The sequence below is a fragment of the Gordionus sp. m RMFG-2023 genome, chromosome 3 (genome assembly GCF_954871325.1).
Source record: "Gordionus sp. m RMFG-2023 chromosome 3, tfGorSpeb1-WG-v2, whole genome shotgun sequence".
Taxonomy (NCBI): domain Eukaryota; kingdom Metazoa; phylum Nematomorpha; class Gordioida; order Chordodea; family Parachordodidae; genus Gordionus; species Gordionus sp. m RMFG-2023.
In genome coordinates this window covers 37197340-37217231 of record NC_088777.1, presented here as the reverse complement: position 1 = coordinate 37217231, position 19892 = coordinate 37197340, and the positions used below count along the sequence as shown (strand labels likewise).

The following is a 19892-nucleotide window of genomic DNA, read 5'->3' as shown; positions in this document are numbered from 1 at the left end:
ACACCAGTAAACAACTAAATAATGGCAAGTCTCAGATAGGTTAAATTTACTTACGGTCTACAGAATAGAGACTCCATCGCCATCCACCAGACCTAACATAGGGTTTTCTTTCTTTCTTTGATGTAAGATCTCTTAAACCCTCCTACCCAGTATGCAGACCTCCCCGATTGTCATGAGGTCACACACCCCAGCCTGCTGATGGGAGGATAGAAAGAAGCTAACGCCCTGGTTCGCAATAACCTAGACGTTCAATCGCGCCAAAAGCCGTAACAAAATGGAAGACCTTCCGAACCCACTTACTCCATATCCAGTTTCCTGTGTCTCGAGGCCGTTGAAAAGAATATCTAGGCATAAGATCTACCATCCTATACTACAAACGCTTGCATGAAAACCCAGTAGCCAGGTAAAGAACTTCTTCAAGACCTGATGGAGGAAACAAAATCATCTCTCCACCTCGAGAAAACCCCGCCGTAGCAGATTGCCAAGCCGGAAGGGATTTCTGGTAGTTCTTCAACTTTTTTCATCTATATTTTTTTGGTAATCGCTAATGCGATCTGAGTTTTAGTTATTCATTTTTTTATGGCATTCCTCTCTAGGTTATTCTTCTCGCATTATATGTCCAACAAAACATGTTATGGAATGTTTTTGTCTTAAACTTGTTTTTAACAAAACAGCACTTGAAATAATTTTTTAATTTTATTTATCGCACTTTGTTATCAAATTTTATTAAAATACCAATACGCACAAATAGTTTTAATATTTATTTTTATCTCATAATCTAGCTTCCCCATCTAGGTTACGCACTGAATCATATACATTTCGTAAACGTTAAAGAGTAATGTTTTTGTTTTTTATATAGCTTTATTAAATTTTCCATAAATAGGAACGAAAAAAAAGTCTTGATAAAAATACAGTATTTTATTTCTAATTACGCAATACTCATTAGATTACTTTGATACCATAAGCATTAAATTTAACTAATTAATTTGATTATTATCGGAATAAAAATGATAAGAAATCGTAAACCACTCAACCTAGAAATCTACATATACCCTTTTATAGTGGTGTGGTCAATAATTACGTGTATAACGTCTATAACTAAAAAAAATCAAATACGAAGCCACTCATATAAAGTGGTGCCATGAAAGCAGCTGGTTTTAAAAGACCTGAAATAATGGTATAGTAGGAATAATTTTAACTTAATTAAAAATAGGAATTGTCTTGTAACTAGGAATTCGTTTATAATTTAATTAAAGTGAGTCGTATTCAAAGTCGTCCTTTGTAACTAGCAGTTCATTTTTTTACATTTTAAATTTGTAATCGATTACTAAGATTCCGACTAACCAGCCTTTTCCCCCGTCCTCGAAATGCCCAACCTATCCACTGTAGTGGATCTCGCCCGCCTTTCCATTCGTGTAACCTTCTTATCGGGCTTAGATGCAATATTGTATTGACATAAAAGTAAAAATAAATGAGTCAATATTTTGTAACTTAATCATTTGGAGCAAGTTATTTATCTATTTTTACAATTATGTAAGATAAATTTTTTATAAGGATTATGAAATGACGAAGTTATAGGTTTACTACAAGAGAAGCCTATTTTTTTTATTTCCACACTTTGTTCTTTAACTCTGTCAAAAATTATTATTTTTTTTTATTAGAGACCTGCAGAGGTAGCATTTGCACGTCTTGGCCCGGCCCAGATTTTTTTTTTTTAAATTTTTGGTCTGGCCTGGCTTTTTTTTAAAAAAAATTTCAGGCCCAGCCCCAATTTTTAAAAAATTTTTGATTTTTATAGCAGCTAATAATGGCGATTTCAAATATTTTGGTTTTAAAATATACAGCCCGGCCTGGGTATATTAAAAAAAAATTAAAATATGGCCAGCTCAGGCTTAGGGCTGGGCCTGCAGGTCTCTGATTTTTATTATGTAAAAAATTAATACTATTTATTTTTACAAATTGCAAGGTGTTACATTTGCTTCTGTGGATGCTTCATTACTGAATTTAATATTTTAGTTCATTTGAGAACTTTAAAAATTTAATGGCTAAGTATTACTTTATACTTTGTTAAAATTCCCAGTGTATAATGAGTTCCCACAACCAAAGATGGTGAATGTAACATTCCTCAAGACATGTCTATCTATTCTAAAATCGTCAGGTGCTTGATTCAGCCATTCACAGAACCATTTGGCATTGTCAGGACTCTCTCCGTCAACATATGTGGAGATCACTATGATGCATAAACTTTTCTAATATAAAATAATTTATTGCCTTTTTCATTACTATTTGTTACCTATTAAATTAGTGGTGATAAAACTTTTGAATTTCTATTCAATCCTATCAACTACATATTCTTTTATTATATAAACCATAAAAATGAAATAATTTCTATAATTAAGGTCAGAAAGACTAGCTAAAATGTTATAGATGATAGAAAAGAAGGAGGGGAAAAAATAGAGAGATAAATAGATATAAAGGAAAGGAGAGGGTAAGAAAAAATATAAGAGATTTTTATAGTATAAATACTATGTTATCACTGTATTCTATGTTTTAGGTGTTACAATAAAAATATTCCATTACTATAATAGATATCTTATTTAAAAGTATCAAATAGATTATTTTAAGATTTGTTAATTATAAAAGAGAAAAAAGATGCATTTGATTATTTTAATTTTTATAACCTCTTCCAAAATTAATTCTGGCTCATAATCATTTAAATCCACAATAACTAACTCATTAGAATTATTGATTGGGATTTTTAATATCTCGTTTCTAACTTTTTTGATTTTGTAATATAATTCTTCTGCAAATTTCTAAAATAAATACACAAAAAAATAGATTATAATTTTATAATTTCAAGTAGAGTAAAAAGAATATATAGATATCATATTTTTTTTCTGTAAATTAAAAAAAATTTTGGTAAATATTCTATCAAGTTTAGAAAAGGATGAAGTGAATATCAATATTTGTTAAAGCTTAAGAATTTTGGCATAATCAATGAGTAAGCTAAAACAGAAATCTAAGAAGTCTCTCCACAATATTTAAAAGTACAATAAAATGTCAAATATAGTTTTAAAATGTCACATTTAAAAAAATACTAAACAAATATAGTTTGAATACAATAAATTAATTTTGGTAAATATTCTCCTAAAAAATACTATTACCTTGGTTTTTCCTGATTGAGATCCATAAAATATTTTAATACCAGATGATGCAAAAGTTTTTTTAAAATTATTAATTACATTCTGGTTTATTTGGGTGACTTTAACATTTGTAATAATGTTTTCTGGCGCTTTAATATCAACTATAATGGGTACAAAATAATTTCTAATCTTTTTATATAGATTTATCACAATTATCTTAAAGTGGAATTTTTATAAATATAAGATTCATTATTTAAAAAATTTACTTGTTGGATTATATATAATAAGAATAATGAACACACTATTCTACTTATGCTAATAAAATTTATATCAAACACTATTTCACTGAACATGTGGTTTGTGAACAATAAATGAATGTCAACCTACTAGCTAGCATTAATACCTGTCATAAAGTCAATATTTAGGAAACTCTTTCGAAACAATAAAAAATTGGGCGAACCTCTTAGTTAATGAGTAAGGAAGAGTTCCATTAGGCCGTAGACACAAGCAAAAAGATCTTAAAAGATATTTTTTAAACTCATTCTTACTATAATAAACAATAGTCCTAAAATTTCGAATTTAAAAATATTTAAATGGCCAAATTTAGGTAGTTAAAAATTTTTAATTAATCGTGATTCAAAATAAATTTCAACACACTATGAAGCCGACTTTCAAGCAGACTCATCGAGCTGACTCTGAAGCCGACTCATTGAGACAAATCATGAGGTTTGAGCCGCTCAATTTGAAATAAGTTTTGCGACAACTTATGTTTGGAGTCGTAATAACTCGCCTTTTAAACAATACTAGATCTAAGTTCGTTTCAAAATCTTAATTTGGAAAGAGGTCTAATCCCAACCAATTTTTTTTATATTAGACTGTTAAAAATCGCGATATTTAAATGAAATTGGAAAATTCCATGCGCTTTATGTTAATAAATAATTTTTGATTTTTTCGTGAAATTACGTGGGAGCTAGCTCCTTTTGAGAAGGAGCATTATCAATTCTAACTATTATTTTTATTTTTCCATGTTTATAGTGCAATTGACTTGTTATATATTCTTATAAAATAAATTTTAATATTATAATCAGGTTTGTGTATTTGACCGGTCAAAAAAGATTCCGTCGATTGGCCGAAAATTCAAATAAATGTTTTTTAAGACAATATTAACTTTATTTTTTATATAATAGTAAAAAGAATCTATAATCGATTTAATATTTTTTAAATTCATTGTCATTCAATAACTAATGTTTAGCTCTCCGCAGCGTCTACATGGGAGGGGTAGGAACAGTTCGCATCCTATTTTTTGAGGGGGGTAGGTTGCTTTAATGGGGGTAAGATAAATCTTTTGGGGGGCTATCTATAAAATTTTGAGATGAAATAGTACAAAATTTATTGCTGTAAAAATTAATACTTTTATCATAGAATTATTATAATACAATATTCATCGACCAAATCTGTATATTGCAAACAATCATGCACATTGTTTTCCAAATATAACTTTCTGCTTACATTTAAAAGGTTTTGATATTTCAGCAAGCTCATAATGCCATAATAATTAATTCATTGTAAATAATGGAGGTTTTAATTGAATTTATTATCTAAAAAATAAATTCTTTATATTCACAAAATATCGATAGTTGGTAGTAGAGATAGATTAATTTAAGTTATCCTTTATAAATTCTATGAAATGAGTATCAATAAATTAAAAAGGTAAAAATAATAATAGGGAGACACCGCCGCCGAAGGCTGTGGAATTTTTTAGGGGGGTAGGCAAAGGTTTTTGAAGGGGATTTGCATCCAGTGAAAATCCTGTCATGTAGACGCTGGCTCTCCGTGGGAGTCTTGTTCTGATTCGTAGCCAATATTATCATTTCTTTAATATTTTTCAATCAATTTCCTGTTGTCGTGATCTTCAATCGATTTCTGTTTTAGTGAGAATATTAACCCAAATCGACCAATTTATTTCTGAAGAAACTAGGAATTTTTAGTAAAATGTCACTTCTGCTAATGATCATGGTGAAGCCCATTCCATTTATTTGATGCTGGAATCTTATTGTTTCTCATGGAAGTTACTACTTTCAACATTATTTGTTATTAAACATGCCCCTTATACTTTCTAAAATTTATGGTGTCACTTGAAATATTTTGATCAACTTGTATTATATTACACACTTAATTAAATTCACTACTAATAAAATGCTCCTCTTGATATTATGGACTTAATAAATAAGCAACCATGTGATCACATTTATTAATTTCTTTTTTCAAACAAGTTTTTAATTTTTTTTTCCAGAGTTTTAGAGTATTTGACAAGGTTTGATAAGGTCAAATACTCCTTTGATCAATCTGTTTATAATATGTGTTAGCGTCAATGTGTTTTTTCCAATGTGTTATTCTTCCAACCTTAAACATTTTTTTGAACGCGTTTTTAAAAATCTGATTTTACCGGAAATTATGCCGTCATGTTTGGAATACATACCTTATGAATTTCAGATAATTTTTCCATGAAATTATAAACTTTATATAATTTATAATATATTTCCCATAAATTATTTATATAAATTATAAATGACTCAGGGTTTACAGCAAAGTCTACAATTCATAAGATAGGTATTCCAAACATGATAGAATATATTTCCGATTTAAAAATTTTTAAAAACATGCTCAAAAAATTATTTTAAGTTATAAATATAACACATTGCAAAAGAAACATACTGAAGCTAGCAATACAGGTTTGCATTGTCTGAAAAATTATCCAATCCCATACCAAACAACTTAGGTTCGGCACTTGGACCGAATCCATTACATTTTAAATATCAAGGCAATATATTATATATATGCCAATTATTTAAAAATACAAACATAGGTATTGATACTGAAATTGGATCCATTTATAGCCAGGATTAGAGGTCTGTAATGGGCGGGTTTTCAGCCGCAGGTCCAATATTTTCAAAATCCGGCCTCGCTTTTATAAAAATATAAAATTTCTAAAATTCCTCACACATTATTACTCTAAAATTCCTTACCCGTTATTAGTCAATTTATTACACGCTTGCCCATTAATTTTTAAAATATTTAACTTACGCCGCCCATAAATAAACTAATTTTTTAAGTATCCAATAAAAGAAATGATTTAGTTTCAGTGCTACATCCCTAAAAGTTTAAAATTTAGGAAGATGTTATATTAAGCATTAAAAAAATATTCAATTTTGTAGTAGGGATAAGGAATTTATTTTATCTAATAACATAAAATTAATATTTATTGATACTAAAAACCTTCCAGCAATGCTAATCCCTTGTTCAGAAGAAGCACCGGTTGCTGGAATTGGCAATTTTTTTTTACCTAATAATTTAGTTGAATTCTCTTTGCTTTTGTGAAAATGGGGAAAATCATTTTCATCCAAGTTGATGTTATATTCTTCCATGAAAATCAAATTCAACATGTTTTCGAAATATTTTACCTAATTCATTTCTTCCTATCCTCAGTTATCGGTACTTTGATATTAAAAATGTTGAAATTTCAGGGAGAATATTTTTTTAATGTTTACTACTTAAATGTTTTAAAATAACAAATAAAGATTATAAATTTTTTAACCTGCCCGCCCACCAGTATTACTATTTTCTTAACCCGCTCGCCTGCCCACTTAGATAAGCGGGACATCTAGCCAGGATGCTTTCTATTGGAGATCGGCAAATCACTACCCGGCCCGTACCCCCGAAAAGGTTTAAAAATAATTTTGGTTCGGGATGGATCGGGTTTAAATTTTTAAGTATGATATCTTTACATTTTGTCAAATAAATTGATATACTTTTAAATTATTGCAAGAAACAAGGCGCTATTATTTTTTGTAGCTATTTTTTTACGAAAAAAAATAAATTTTATATATTTAAATAAATTCGGGTCAAGCATGGCGGACAAATAAAATTTTATTTTGGGCTGGGATTTTTGGGACAAATAAAAAAAATTCGTTTGGGATCTGGTCGGAGGGGGGGGGATAAATGTTCTTAAAAAAAATTTGAGCCGAGCCTTGCTCAAAAGATTAGGCCCACAGATTACTCTATACCTAATAAAATTCAGCAAAAACACCCGATCAGGATTCTATCTTATTTGGCATCTTATCCTTTGATCTGTGGTTTTTTAAAAATGAGTAATTATTTTAAAAATAATATCTTACTTCATTTCAATTATTTTTTAAAGATTTTTGTCGACGTTTGTTTAAGATAATATTAAGATATTAGTTAAATAAAAATTTTGATTATTTCATGTTATAAATAGATTTTTATAGTAAAAATATGAATAGATAATTTGTTTTTAAAAAATGGTCTTTACTTTATTAATAAATCTTCAAAATTTTAAGGTTAACTCAATAAATATCTCAAATTTACAAGCTTAATATAAAAATTTGAATGAGATATAATTTCAAAATGAAGGTGAATTATGCACCAACCACTCACGCTATTTCTTTCCACCTTTAACACTAAAGGGTCAATAGGGTTTATAAAGGTGGTATGCATTATAATTTTATATTATTATTTATTACATAATATAGCTAAATCATCTTTATTTAATAATTCAATCAAATAATAGTTTTTTTGCGAATATTTTCAAAAATGTCACATATTGGAGTGTTCGGAAATTTTTCGAAATAAGACTCCCCAGCGTCGCAGACTTTCCCTATATAAAAAAAAATATGATTCAATTAAATAAATTATAATATAAAAATTTAAATAAGAAAAACTATGATGAAAAATAATTCCTTCCTTTCTTTTATTCAAAAAAAAATCCATAAAATTGTATATTTACTAAAATTTATATCCAGAGGTATGGATTCCAAGTATTTTACACCCATATCCTTGCACATTTTTTGTACGTTAGTTTCATTTGAGGGGAAATGATCGATTTTTAAAGATTCGATATTAACCGCTTTACTGATTTGATCTACTCCATCCTAATATTCGTCGTTTTTTTTACGTGGATATATTAAAATTTTCCATAAAACTTTATTTATTCAAAGGTTATTTTTAATTAATTTATTTATTTACCTATGGGTCATAATTATAAAAAATATGAGCATTGATTATCCGTTTCTAAGTTAATGTTACCTACCACGAGGTAAATTTCTGCACCTAATACGATAAATATTGTTCTATAAAAATTGGCTCGTCCACCCTCAGAGAAAAATCGTTTGGATAGTATAAACCTTTTTAAAGTTATATTTATTTGGCCTGCTCAATAATTTTATACAAAATTAGTTAGCTCACCTCCATAATATGTCGTAAAAAGCTCATTATGGTTCAATATAAGATAGAAAAATAAAACTTGGGAGCAGTTCTAGTAAGTAAATTCCGGCCCTACATATTTTTTTAACAATATGCAAATGCTATGTAGTGATAGCATATCGACCTGGTCAGTCTTTTCGGTTTTTTGATAGCCAAATCTTTAGCCCATATGTGTCATTCTGCCATAGGTTTGATATACAATTTAATCAGAATGAAATAGGTTAATAAATGATTAGTAAAATGCTCAATTAAAGCAATATTTAAAAGGCCATTATGTGTTCTGCAAACTAGGGTTGGCAAATAAACATCAATTTGACTTAAATCTTTTAATAAAATTTTATCAAAATACCAAGACAGAGACTTAGATTATTTTAGAATTAAATAATTTTTATATGAAAAAATTATACTAGTAATCATTACTTATTAGATAAAAAAAATATTTGATGTATTTTGTATTTCATTGTTTCTATTTTTTACATAATTTAATTGTATAATTCTAATCTCAATGTAGTGAAAAATTATTATTATAAAAAAAATATAATTAGTTTGTTAAATGGACTGTGAAGTGTGAACTTTCCTTCTAAAAAAAGAATGTTAGGGTTGGCAGTTCAAAAAAATAGACTTCTAAAATTTAATAAAAATAAAAACATCGGGTTTTTTAAGAATTTACCATAAAAATAATTTTATCATTATAATTAAAATAATGAAATACAATTTTTAAAAAATCCTGTTTGTTTTTTAAAATTTATAACAGAATTATAATCATATCTTCCAAAACTAGATATTAAAACTAAAAGATTGATTTTATGGCTAACTTTGACAGTGCATTGCAACTTTTAATTTTTTAAAAGAAAACTAGTTTTCTAAACGATTCCTAAGTTTGGAATATACTCCATATGATCTACTGAAGCTGGATTGTTTTACTGTGAATTAAATGGTTCTCCTAACCATCACTCATTTTTTTTATTATTTAATCGGAAAACATAATTTTATTAAAGGGGTCAGATAGCTTCGAATTTTATTATGATTGATAGATAAGAGATTGACTGAGGATATAAAATTAGCCACATTCCATTGCCACTTCGGTTATGTGAAAACATACTTTATGTTTAGAAAATAGAGTAAGAAATATGCCGGTGAAAGTATTATAATAATGTTTCAGGATGGTTGGTTATAAAATCAACGATATAATAATAATTAAATAATAAACTATTCTAATTTAGACATAATTAATCTTTTTTTAAATTTTTCAAATAACCAAACATTTTAAAAATTATTAGATTGCATATCTGATTGTGTAATATTTTGTTATAAACAAGATTTATTCTCAGAAAAAAGGTTATTTAAACCATATTTATCATAATATAATTGAAGATCAAAAAAATGTAGGAGAGGGAGAGTTTTAAAATTTTTGGTACAGACAAAACAATCACCACAAAACTAATAATCAAGATTATTTTAAATTATGGGTATTAATTAATATTATAATTTGGTTAATGCATCAGGGCAAATAAATTGGGGAATAACGCAGCTAAAATTAAAAATAATAAAACCCCTATTATTTTATTAATCAAAAAAATAATATTTTAAATTTTTAACAGTTTTATTTGAGGATATTTATAATAATAAGTATATTTGTTTTAGAAAATTAATGATTTTCTTTGGGACTCACTGATATAGATTAGTTATTTTTACAGTTTACATATATCATCAAATTTTTGATTGAAAGTAGGATTTTCATTTGACAAAAGTGGCTCATGATTTATCAATATATATTTTTTCAATAATTCGGATCTCTTGAAGCATTAAGTTGTAAAAAAAAAATTATGATGTATGATATTTTTCCAAAAATCTACATATCAAACTGTAAAATTTTTTTAAAAAAATTAAGCGTATAAAAAATAAATTTAATTTCTAAAAAAAAAAAATTAAAGGGCCAAGCCCATGAATAATTTAATATTTTAGTTAGTTTCACCGATTCCATATATCTTCTTTAAATTTAATTAATCATAAATATGGCAAAAGATTTTTAAAATTATGTGACATTTTATGCTTTTTTGTAGTGCTGTAAAGTAACGTCGATGAAGGCAAAAAAAGTAACAAGTAACGCGTTTTTTTTGAATAACAGTAACGCAAAATGTTACTTTATATTTTTTTAAAATATATTCTATTTTGTTATATATTTTTCAATTTTATAAATAATTTAAACCGAGTTTTTAATTCAGATCAACCACCAAAGTTTCCATTTTTATTTTATTAATACATTTTGGTTGCTGAAATTTATAGTCAAGACTTTTAATCAAATTATAAATCAAGTTATATTAATTTATATTCTCTAATATTATCATTATAAATAATATATGTCAAGTTAACAGTACTTATTTTTTCAGTTGAGGATGATTTGACTCTGCCCTCACCCCACTAAGAAACATTTTAAATAAAAAAAGAAAATAAAGGGCACTAAGTTTACATTGTAAGCGTAGATTGTGTCCTAACAATCTAGATGTCAAGTAGCTCATATTTAAAAAACATATGAATTCAGATTAAATTCTAATAAAGATAATAAAAATTGATGAGGATCTGAAAGAATTTTGTGAAGATGGACTAATAAGTTACTTATAAATACAGATCCATCTATAAATATTTTAATAAATTCCCTCAGTTAAAAATTTTATTTATTGGTGTTTAGCACAGTTGTGTTGAGCACTAAGCGCTCTTGTTTATCTCCCTCCCCCCCTCCCCTCATAACGTCGGGGAAAAAAATTTTAAAATATTTTTTTTATTGTGAATAATTTTATTTATAAAACGGAAATAAAATAATATGTACGATATCAAAATGAAATATATTTAAAAAAAACAAATAATAATTTTCAATTATAAATGATCACATGATTTAAATTAAAAATTCTATTAACTAAATTATTAAATAACGGGAGGGGGGGGGGCTATAAAGAAATATTATAAATATTTTCTGGCATAGTAGAGCCGAGGATGGAGAAAAACTATGATCTGCATAAGAGGTCTGCAAAGTAATTTTTCGCAGCTCGAGCCCGAATTTAAAATACTTTTTTGTCCGAGCCGGAGCACATATTTTTTAGTCCAACCCGATCCGAGCCCGAATCTTTACAATTTGAATATTATAATAACCTAAAAAAAATTATGTGTATTTATTCAGCGCCATTTTAAGTAAAAGTTTATTTGACGGCCATAATCTAATCTATATATTAAGTTGAATTTTATTGAATTAAAAAAATATTATAAAATAGTTAAAATACAATCAAATTTAAAAATTATAAAAAATTTAACTATATTTTCATATATTTGTTACCAGCACATCGACTTTTTCCCATATATACGTTTAATTTCGGAAATACTTTATTGCGTATACCATCAGCAGTATCCATTAAATTTCTAGAAATTGTCGTAGGATCTGGAATGATGCTTTTTTCCATATATCAAGGAAATTTTGACAAAATATTGGCAATAAAGCCTTCCCAGTGAATTGTATCAAATGATCTCAAATCACGTCCATAAAACATGGTAAGCATCTTTGTACATTCTTCTTTTTTTTTAATTTGGTACAACATTTGAGTTTTTTGCGATCAGTACTAAAAATGATATCAATTGTTAAATTGTGTCTTTTTACTCTCTATTTTAAATACACATTTAGACCTTTTAAGTTGATTTGTGCCTAAAAAATTTAATAATATATATTTTATATATAAATATACTAACCTCTTGTTATAGAATTAAAAAAATATATATTTGCAAAAATTGCAACTTACATAATTAAGTTTTTCTCATATATAAATGAAAACTTTTTCCAGACCTCAGATTTGCCATTAACATACTTTATATTCATTTCTCTTAATCTTTTTACCAATTTTTTTTAATCTGGCATCCATTGAAATAATTTTTTTTAATATGAAAATATGAGAGATATTAATAAAATATATTTTATTTAACTTGATAAAATATGATGAAAGTAAAGTTTGTAATAATACCGATAACTATGCAATGTAATAAAATATAATCACATAAAATAGTTTGGTGTATGGTTGTTATGTAAATTATAAAATAATAATTGAAAATTACGTGCTATTCTGAATGACATTTTAAGGATAAAATGTCATAAATAAAAAATGCTATGGTTTTATAATTGACATTATTAATTATAATAATTATTTATGATATTTATATTAATATTTATTTTTTGGGTTAGTTTCGGTCGGACAGTTCTTACAACCCAACCCGAGTCCGAAAAATATTTATTTAATGTCCGAACCCGACCCGAGTCGCCTGTGCAGTTCTCTAATCTGCATATCTCGAAAGGTATTTTTTGAAAAACAATTTTAAATTTAATAATATAATTTATATTGTTAAACAAATTAGATAATTTTAAAAATTTTAATTAATTTTTTACAATTTAAAAGAAAAATCGTTTAATTTGGTGAAGATAAACAGCAAGCTTTTATTTTCTTTTGCCGGTTGAGTCTGAATTGAGTTATTTATATTTTGATAATATAATCATTTGTATTAATTATAATTGTTTAATTATATTTTTTAAATATCGATATGTATAACAAAAATTATTTGTATTTTATGTAATAATATTTTTTTTATATACAGTTATTTACAATAAATTTTTAATATAATAATTTGTATAAAATTTATACATTTATACATTTTGAATTATTTTATTGTATATTATCATTAAAATAAATAAATAGCAATGCCATATATAATACCTAGACTGACGGTTCATTCATTAAAAGTGTACATCAATTGTTACACTAATCATTATAGGAATAAATTAACGAGAGGCTAATTTATTCCTATATCTGATGCAAACGTTATTAAAGAATTACCGGATCATCGAGATAATAAGGAAGCAAGTTATCGATTTAATAGTAGGTTTTAACATGAGAATAATTACTATATGTGTTACCAAAATGGCAGGTCCCCTGATTTGCTTTTAACGACTCTTAAAATGCATTTTAATGAATGAATCGTCAGTCTAGGTATTATATATGTCATTGATAAATAGTTAAATAAAGGAATGTTATTTATATTAAAGTATTTTAATAATAAATAAAATCTATAATTAAATTTTCTGTAAAATTTTGTTATATGCAAATAATTAAAATAATAATTTTTAATATAGAGATATATTGAGTGATCATAAAAAATGTGAGCTTTTTCTTTCTACACCGAATGGATTGAATTAATTTACAATTGAACACTAAACATTGATAAAATTTTCAGAATAATGCTTTCAGATGCCTTTTAATCATAAATTTGGCCAAAATTTTGTCATTAATATTTTTTCATCTGTGCTGGCTACTACATTAGTGGTTAGACACTAATAATGCATAAAAGATTGGTAAATTTTAGAATTAGTATTTCCCATTTTTTAGCCTACTTTAAGAAAGATGATATAAAGGTAACTACTAAAAAATTAACATTATATAATATTTTTTAGGGACCTAGCCGAGGGCCGGAGGAAAATTTTGAAAATCAATTTAAAAATAGATATAAAATTATTACAAGAAAAGACTTGTGTTTTAATTTGTAAAGTATTTGACATAATCTATAGTTTATATTAAAATTATATATAATTACAATACATTATATTAAATTTTATTAAAAAATATAGTTCAATGCAACTAAAAAGAACATATTTAAAAAAATTTTAAATTTTGACATATTTCTATTTTTAACAAAATAGCGAATGTTAAAAAGGAAAAAAGTACAAACATTCCTTCATTTAAAAAGGAAAAAAGAAAGGGAAAATAATGATTAGACGAAGGGAAGGGGAAAAAGGTCTAAGTCATCTTAGCTACTCGGAAAAGGAACAGATGAAGCATATCAAATTAGATTTTATAATCTGAGTTCTGATGTAATTAAATTCTTTCTTTTGAATCCTTAGTGTTTTGTTATGCTTTTTAATGTGCCTGGTTCCCAAAGAATGTTTGTGTTGTAGTAACATATGATATGAATTTATATTCATCTGGTATGTCAGCATATTTGTTAGTTTCAAATCTTCTGTGTATTTTAAGAAGTTATTATTGATGTTGGAGGATGAAAGGGGATCAATAGGAAAGTCCCATGCTAAAAATCGATGCTTCTCCCAAGGAATTCGTGTAATTCTATCGGCCCATCAGTGAAGAGACCTGGGGGTCATAAAGTTGCAGGAAAACCCGTGGCTTGTAAATCCCGTTTGATGAGAGCATTGCATCTATATGTCGGATTGAACGTAAGACATCTTAAGATACACAGAAGACTTTAAAACCAACAAATATACTGATATACCAGATAAATATAAATTCATACCAATGTTACGACAACACTAACATCCTTTGGAAGCCAGGCGCTTAACTTAAAAACTTGGCAAACCCTTTAGGATTAAATTAGGAGATCCGAAAGAAGGCATTTATTTAAGTTAGCAAGAGTTCAGATTAGCTTATGATATATATTATTTTTACATAATTTTATTTTCATATGGGTAAAAAAATAAATAAAAAAATTTTTAAGAGGTAACGAGTAACTGTAACGCGTTCTCTTTTCAAATGTAACGAGTGAAGCGCTTCTTTTTTGATGTAACGTTTATAGCATAATTTTTTGTAAACTTTAAATTAGATGTAAAAGAGGGTAAAAAATCTAAGAGGAAGAATAGCAATTAGTTATTACTCATATTAAGATAAAAATTTATATTATAAAAATGGTTTTTAAGGTGGCCAGTATATCTTAAAATTAATAATAGTCAAATGGTTTACCTGTTGCATTAGTTTGATATTGGAAGAATGATTAGGAAATATGAAAGAAGATTTGTGGCAATTAGGACACACAAATTTGTTCATGTTTTCAACGACGCCCAAAATATGTACACCGGATTTCTTGCAAAAATTTATCTCCTTTCTTACGTCTAACAATGATATTTCCTTTATGTTAACATTTTTTAGGCGACAAATATTGTTTTTATCGATTTATTATTTTCTTATTTTTCTAAAAAAAACTTTCCCCGTTTTTTCCATCTTATTATCACTTATTCATTAAACTGGTTATAGTGCTTTAGTTAGAATGGTCCCAATATTATAATTCAAACATAGTTTAAAGGTTAGGTTAAAAAGGGTTTCCTTCCTCACTAATATATTTTTTTAAATAAATGCATAATTAAAATTATTGAAAAAAAATAACTTGGGGTGTGGTAATGATAATAGCACCACTATTAACATTTAGACAAGGCTTTAAGTAGGAAAATATTGACATGTGCTCATCTGATGTGCCCGGTGGAGTGTCTATTATTAGGAAATCTATATCGTAACCCCAGTCGACATCTTCCAAAAACTGTTTTATCATGGCTTCATTTTTTAGAAATAATTTTAAAAAATATATTTCTTTTTCTTCATTAATTTAGGAAACTCCCAAACAATATTAAAATAATAAATAAAGATTATATAAAACAATCAAACTGTGGATGGCCAATAAAAAATTTTAAGTAATAAAATAGAAAATAATTTTTTATATGATTTAAGATTAAGACAAGTAAATTTCATTGTTATTTAACTTTATAAAAATGCCTTTAATTTATATTTTAATTTTTCAATTAAAAATTCCGAGCCAGGCCAGACTTTGACCTAAAATCATTAAAATTATGATTGGGCTAAATGTAAATAAAATAGGCAAACCCGGGCTTTAAAATTAATATAAATTTTAGACCAGGTTCTGGGTGACCATATTGACTTTGCATGGCTCTACCCTGGTATACTTTGAAAGAAAAGTGAAATATATGTATCGCGGAAACCCCTTATAACAACTTAAAGGCGATTATAATCATTCTGTCAAAATATTTCAGGTGGGGAGAGGAACAAGGTCGAATTTATTTATTTCCCGTTTCCCCACTTGTTATTTTTCTCGCTTAATTCTTCTGCAGGAGGCTAGTAATATAATAGTATACGAAGATTTTTTTAAAATTATTATATTAACATCTCACATTATATATAATTCAGGTCGAAAGTGCAAATTTTTACCATTTTTCTTAGGGGCCCTCCATATGACGGCGTCGTCAAGGGAATCCAGCAACAGGCCTATCGACATTACCAATAAATTTTCTTGCACATACTGTATTTTATATTTGACAAAGATAAGCAAAGAAATTCCTTAAAATAGTGACAATTTGTTCAAAATTTATTAAGTTTTCTAAAGCCAACTTCTTCTATATAATACCATTTATTTTTATTCCTTAATTTACTTTACTTCTTTTTCTTTAAATTTCGAATTATATATCAATCAATTATGGGGAAATAACCAATAATGCTAATTTTGCTTTAGGTGCCCCCCCTCCCCTCAGTAATCACTTTTGAAGGTTGATAGGGAAAAGTAAACATAGAATTTAGCTTTTAATTAATTTATACAAAATTTAAAAATAATACAAATTTTTAATTAAAATAAAAAAAACTTCTATGAGTCCCTAATTGTTTGTTTTATTTCAAAAAAATATACCACCACCACCCCACCCCCCCCCCATTCCCAGTTGAAAATTCCTAGCTACGGCTCTGTATATAATTAACACATTTCTTGAATATAGAAATATAAAACAAAAAATATTCATTATTATGAATAAAAAATATTTTGATGCTTTAAAAGATTTAAATCTCACATCTTGGTCCTTTAATAAAAAAATTTAAATCTCACATCTTGGTCCTTTAATAAAAAAAATCAGGTTTATTTAAAAATTATTATATTTTTCTCAGTCCCCATTTCCACCAAATTTTTCGCTATAAATACTTTTTAAATCTTAATAACTTGCTTTGTAATTTATTTATTGTTGTTTCTTCTTCATAATAAAATTAATTCATAATTAAAAGTACAAAGAAGGGGGTAAGGGGGGGGGGGGGGTAACAATATTTTCTTCAATTTGTAAATATTTTTTTATTCTATAAATTCATGGCTAAAAGTAGATTTTTTTAAAGATCTATAAGGGTTAATCAATATTTTGCATATTAGCCACTAGATCTGGTTAGCATTGAAAGCAATTCATTTATACACATTTGTAACACTAAATAGTTATGATAAAAGAGAAATATATTATTTTGTTTATATTTAGAGATAATACTCTCAAAATGTTAAGAGATATATTTCAATATAATAATCAAGAAATATGATTTTATATATTAAAATCTTAAAGTTAAAATCTGAGGTAAAGATATTAAACTAATTTTACTATTGGAGACCAGCCATTTGCACTTTGATGCACTTTTTGGTTAGATATATTCATCATTTGAGGGATTGATGGCCCACACAGATCAATGTCTAGAAGGCCAACCTATTAAATAAATATAATCTTTTAAAAGGAAAATATTATTTCCTATTTAAGAAAAACTCAAGTTTATATGACAAAATTTAATGACTTTTAAATAATAATAAATAAAACATTGATATACATTTTTATTTGGATCATGATCAGCTAAATATCTTGCAAAATTTGCTGCAAATGAACTTTTACCTACACCCCCTTTTCCAGACAATACAAAAATGATGCTTTGAATATTGGTAAAGTTAGATAATATCTTGCTTAGATCTGTAAAAAAATATATTATAATTGTATATACATTTATATTATTAATTCATTATGATATAAATTTTACCATGATTAATTATTAATTTAGTTACTATTTTTAAAAAAATTACCTATTTCTTTTTTAAGTTCACCACTTGAACATATTTTCATATTAGGACATCCTTTGCATGAATCTGTTTTCCCTGCATCCTGACTCTGGGTTCCAGGGCAATCTGAGGTATAAATTTAATTATATGATTTGGATAGAAAATATATTACCATGAGGTACATTATTATTTAATTTTTCCAGTTCAAGTTGTTCCAGCGTTTAAAAATTCAAAATAGTTGGGTCGATTTGTAGAAACAGCAGTTGTACTTACGCTGCATTTATAGTACCGCATTATCTCCAAGCGTTACATTAAACGCAACACTATTACAGCTCATTCAGTTTTTAAAACTAATTTAAGGTAATCTAAGATTGGCTAAGATAGTGATAATTATATATATATTTATCGAGTTCGCTATTAATTTTTTAATTGTATCGCGTATTTTTTTATCAACGAATAGCAACATATGTTTTTCAAATTAACGCTCCATATTTATTAATTTATATCTATTTATTAGTTTTATTTTGAATAATGCTGGGTTAAATAACATATGCTTTAATAAAATGTGTTTAAATTTTATTTTTTTGAAAGTTTAAACTGAGAAAAAAATATAAAATTAAATATTCGAAATTAACAAATAATGTTTTTTACCAATCATTATCTCTTCCCTTGGACATATGTCAATTTAAAAAATATAAGCGATAAAATAAGAGTCTTTACATCAGAACCCAGGGGGTCCTTTTTAAAAATATATATTCAAATTAGTTTTTCAAAATATAATTATCCATGTTTTTTGAAAAATTATACTCCCAATTTCCTTTTTATAGAATGAGAACCTTTTTATAGTTGGTGATTGGAATATGGGTATATTATGAATTATTATATTATGAAATTATGTTAAATAAATTTTTCTTTAAATAAAAAAATATGTCATTTTAATTTTACTATAATAATCTCTTTTTTTTTAATTTTCTCTCCCACTCCCATTAAATTGTTTCTATTTAAGAAAATATAACTATTATAATACATGATACTATATTAAGAAACGAATTAAACAAAGGAAATATAAATAACACTTAACGTTTATAAAAGTATAGAGCATATACAATACAGTGTTGTGCAGATTTAATTCAAAACATTTCCATATTTTTTAATTCGTTTATAAATTTATTTAACTTGTAAAAATTGATAAGAATATATAAATATGTTATTTAAATAATTTTTTGCAAATCAAATAATTTTATTTTCAAATAAATTAATAAATATGGAAATGTTTTGATTTGAATTAAATCTGCACAACACTGTATATGATTTATTGAAACATATTGACTATTAAATTAAAACCCATCTATATAAAATTATTTTCTTTGCAAAAATAATTAAAATATAGACAAAGCATTATTGAAAAATCTTTTATTATTCCTTTTGTTATTTTAATTATTTTTGCAAATAAAATAATTTTATATGGATGAGTTTTAATTTAATCGTCAATACATTAAATCATCACAACACTGTATATATAATTTTTAAAAAAACAAATACAGTCAAAACCACTTAATTGCATGTTTCTCAAGTGAAAATATTTTTAAATGCGAAAAAAATCCGCTATTAGAGATAGTCATTGCTTGGATGATGTTATAAAAAGCTATGAATGGATATGACATCTTATCCACTATGCGGATGCTAACTTGAAGGACCAAGAATCATTAAGAAGGTTATAGTCATTATAGAAAGATAATTTAAACATTCATAACAAATTATTTTAAATTAATTAATTTTATAAAAATTATTTATTTGTTTATA

At 26.2% G+C, this 19892-nt stretch overlaps 2 protein-coding genes across 5 annotated transcripts in view; both read right to left on the bottom strand.

Annotated features, from left to right (window-relative positions):
- Positions 1–3500, bottom strand: part of LOC135925735 (S-adenosyl-L-methionine-dependent tRNA 4-demethylwyosine synthase TYW1-like) — a 38287-nt gene extending 34787 nt beyond the window's left edge. The window contains exons 1-4 of the mRNA XM_065461195.1: positions 3410–3500; positions 3165–3359; positions 2682–2813; positions 2064–2249 (exon numbers count right to left, since the gene is read on the bottom strand). Coding sequence (XP_065317267.1) covers positions 2064–2249; positions 2682–2813; positions 3165–3359; positions 3410–3496 — 600 coding nt within the window. The 5' untranslated portion in view covers positions 3497–3500. The remainder of the gene's footprint in view (positions 1–2063; positions 2250–2681; positions 2814–3164; positions 3360–3409) is intronic.
- A 4190-nt stretch (positions 3501–7690) lies between these two features.
- Positions 7691–18453, bottom strand: LOC135927691 (cytosolic Fe-S cluster assembly factor nubp1-like). Of its 4 annotated transcripts, none has more exons than XM_065463851.1 (9): positions 18262–18453; positions 18114–18215; positions 17867–18003; positions 17647–17748; positions 16454–16544; positions 15621–15784; positions 15200–15364; positions 7948–8092; positions 7691–7818 (listed from the first exon to the last, which is right to left on the bottom strand). In XM_065463851.1, the coding sequence occupies exons 2-9, from the start codon at positions 18151–18153 to the stop codon at positions 7721–7723; spliced, it is 942 nt and encodes a 313-aa protein (XP_065319923.1). In that variant the 5' UTR covers positions 18154–18215; positions 18262–18453; the 3' UTR covers positions 7691–7720. The 4 variants fall into 4 exon arrangements, 2 of the variants coding, with proteins under 2 accessions (XP_065319923.1, XP_065319925.1); XR_010572154.1 differs by lacking the exon at positions 7691–7818 and adding an exon at positions 8464–8602 and having other exon boundaries at positions 7950–8092; XR_010572155.1 differs by lacking the exons at positions 7691–7818; positions 7948–8092 and adding exons at positions 8232–8270; positions 8464–8602.
- Between the last annotated feature and the right edge of the window lie 1439 nt (positions 18454–19892).

Excerpts from the sequence above, each read along its gene's own strand:
- LOC135927691 (XM_065463851.1), bottom strand. The coding sequence starts at position 18,153 with ATGAAAATATGTTCAAGTGGTGAACTTAAAAAAGAAATAG. Across the intron at positions 16,545-17,646 it reads CAAATGGCTGGTCTCCAATA|TATGTGCAAGAAAATTTATT; the intron begins GTAAAATTAGTT and ends TATAAAATACAG. Across the intron at positions 8,093-15,199 it reads ATATCAAACTAATGCAACAG|GATGGAGTAGATCAAATCAG; the intron begins GTAAACCATTTG and ends GACGAATATTAG.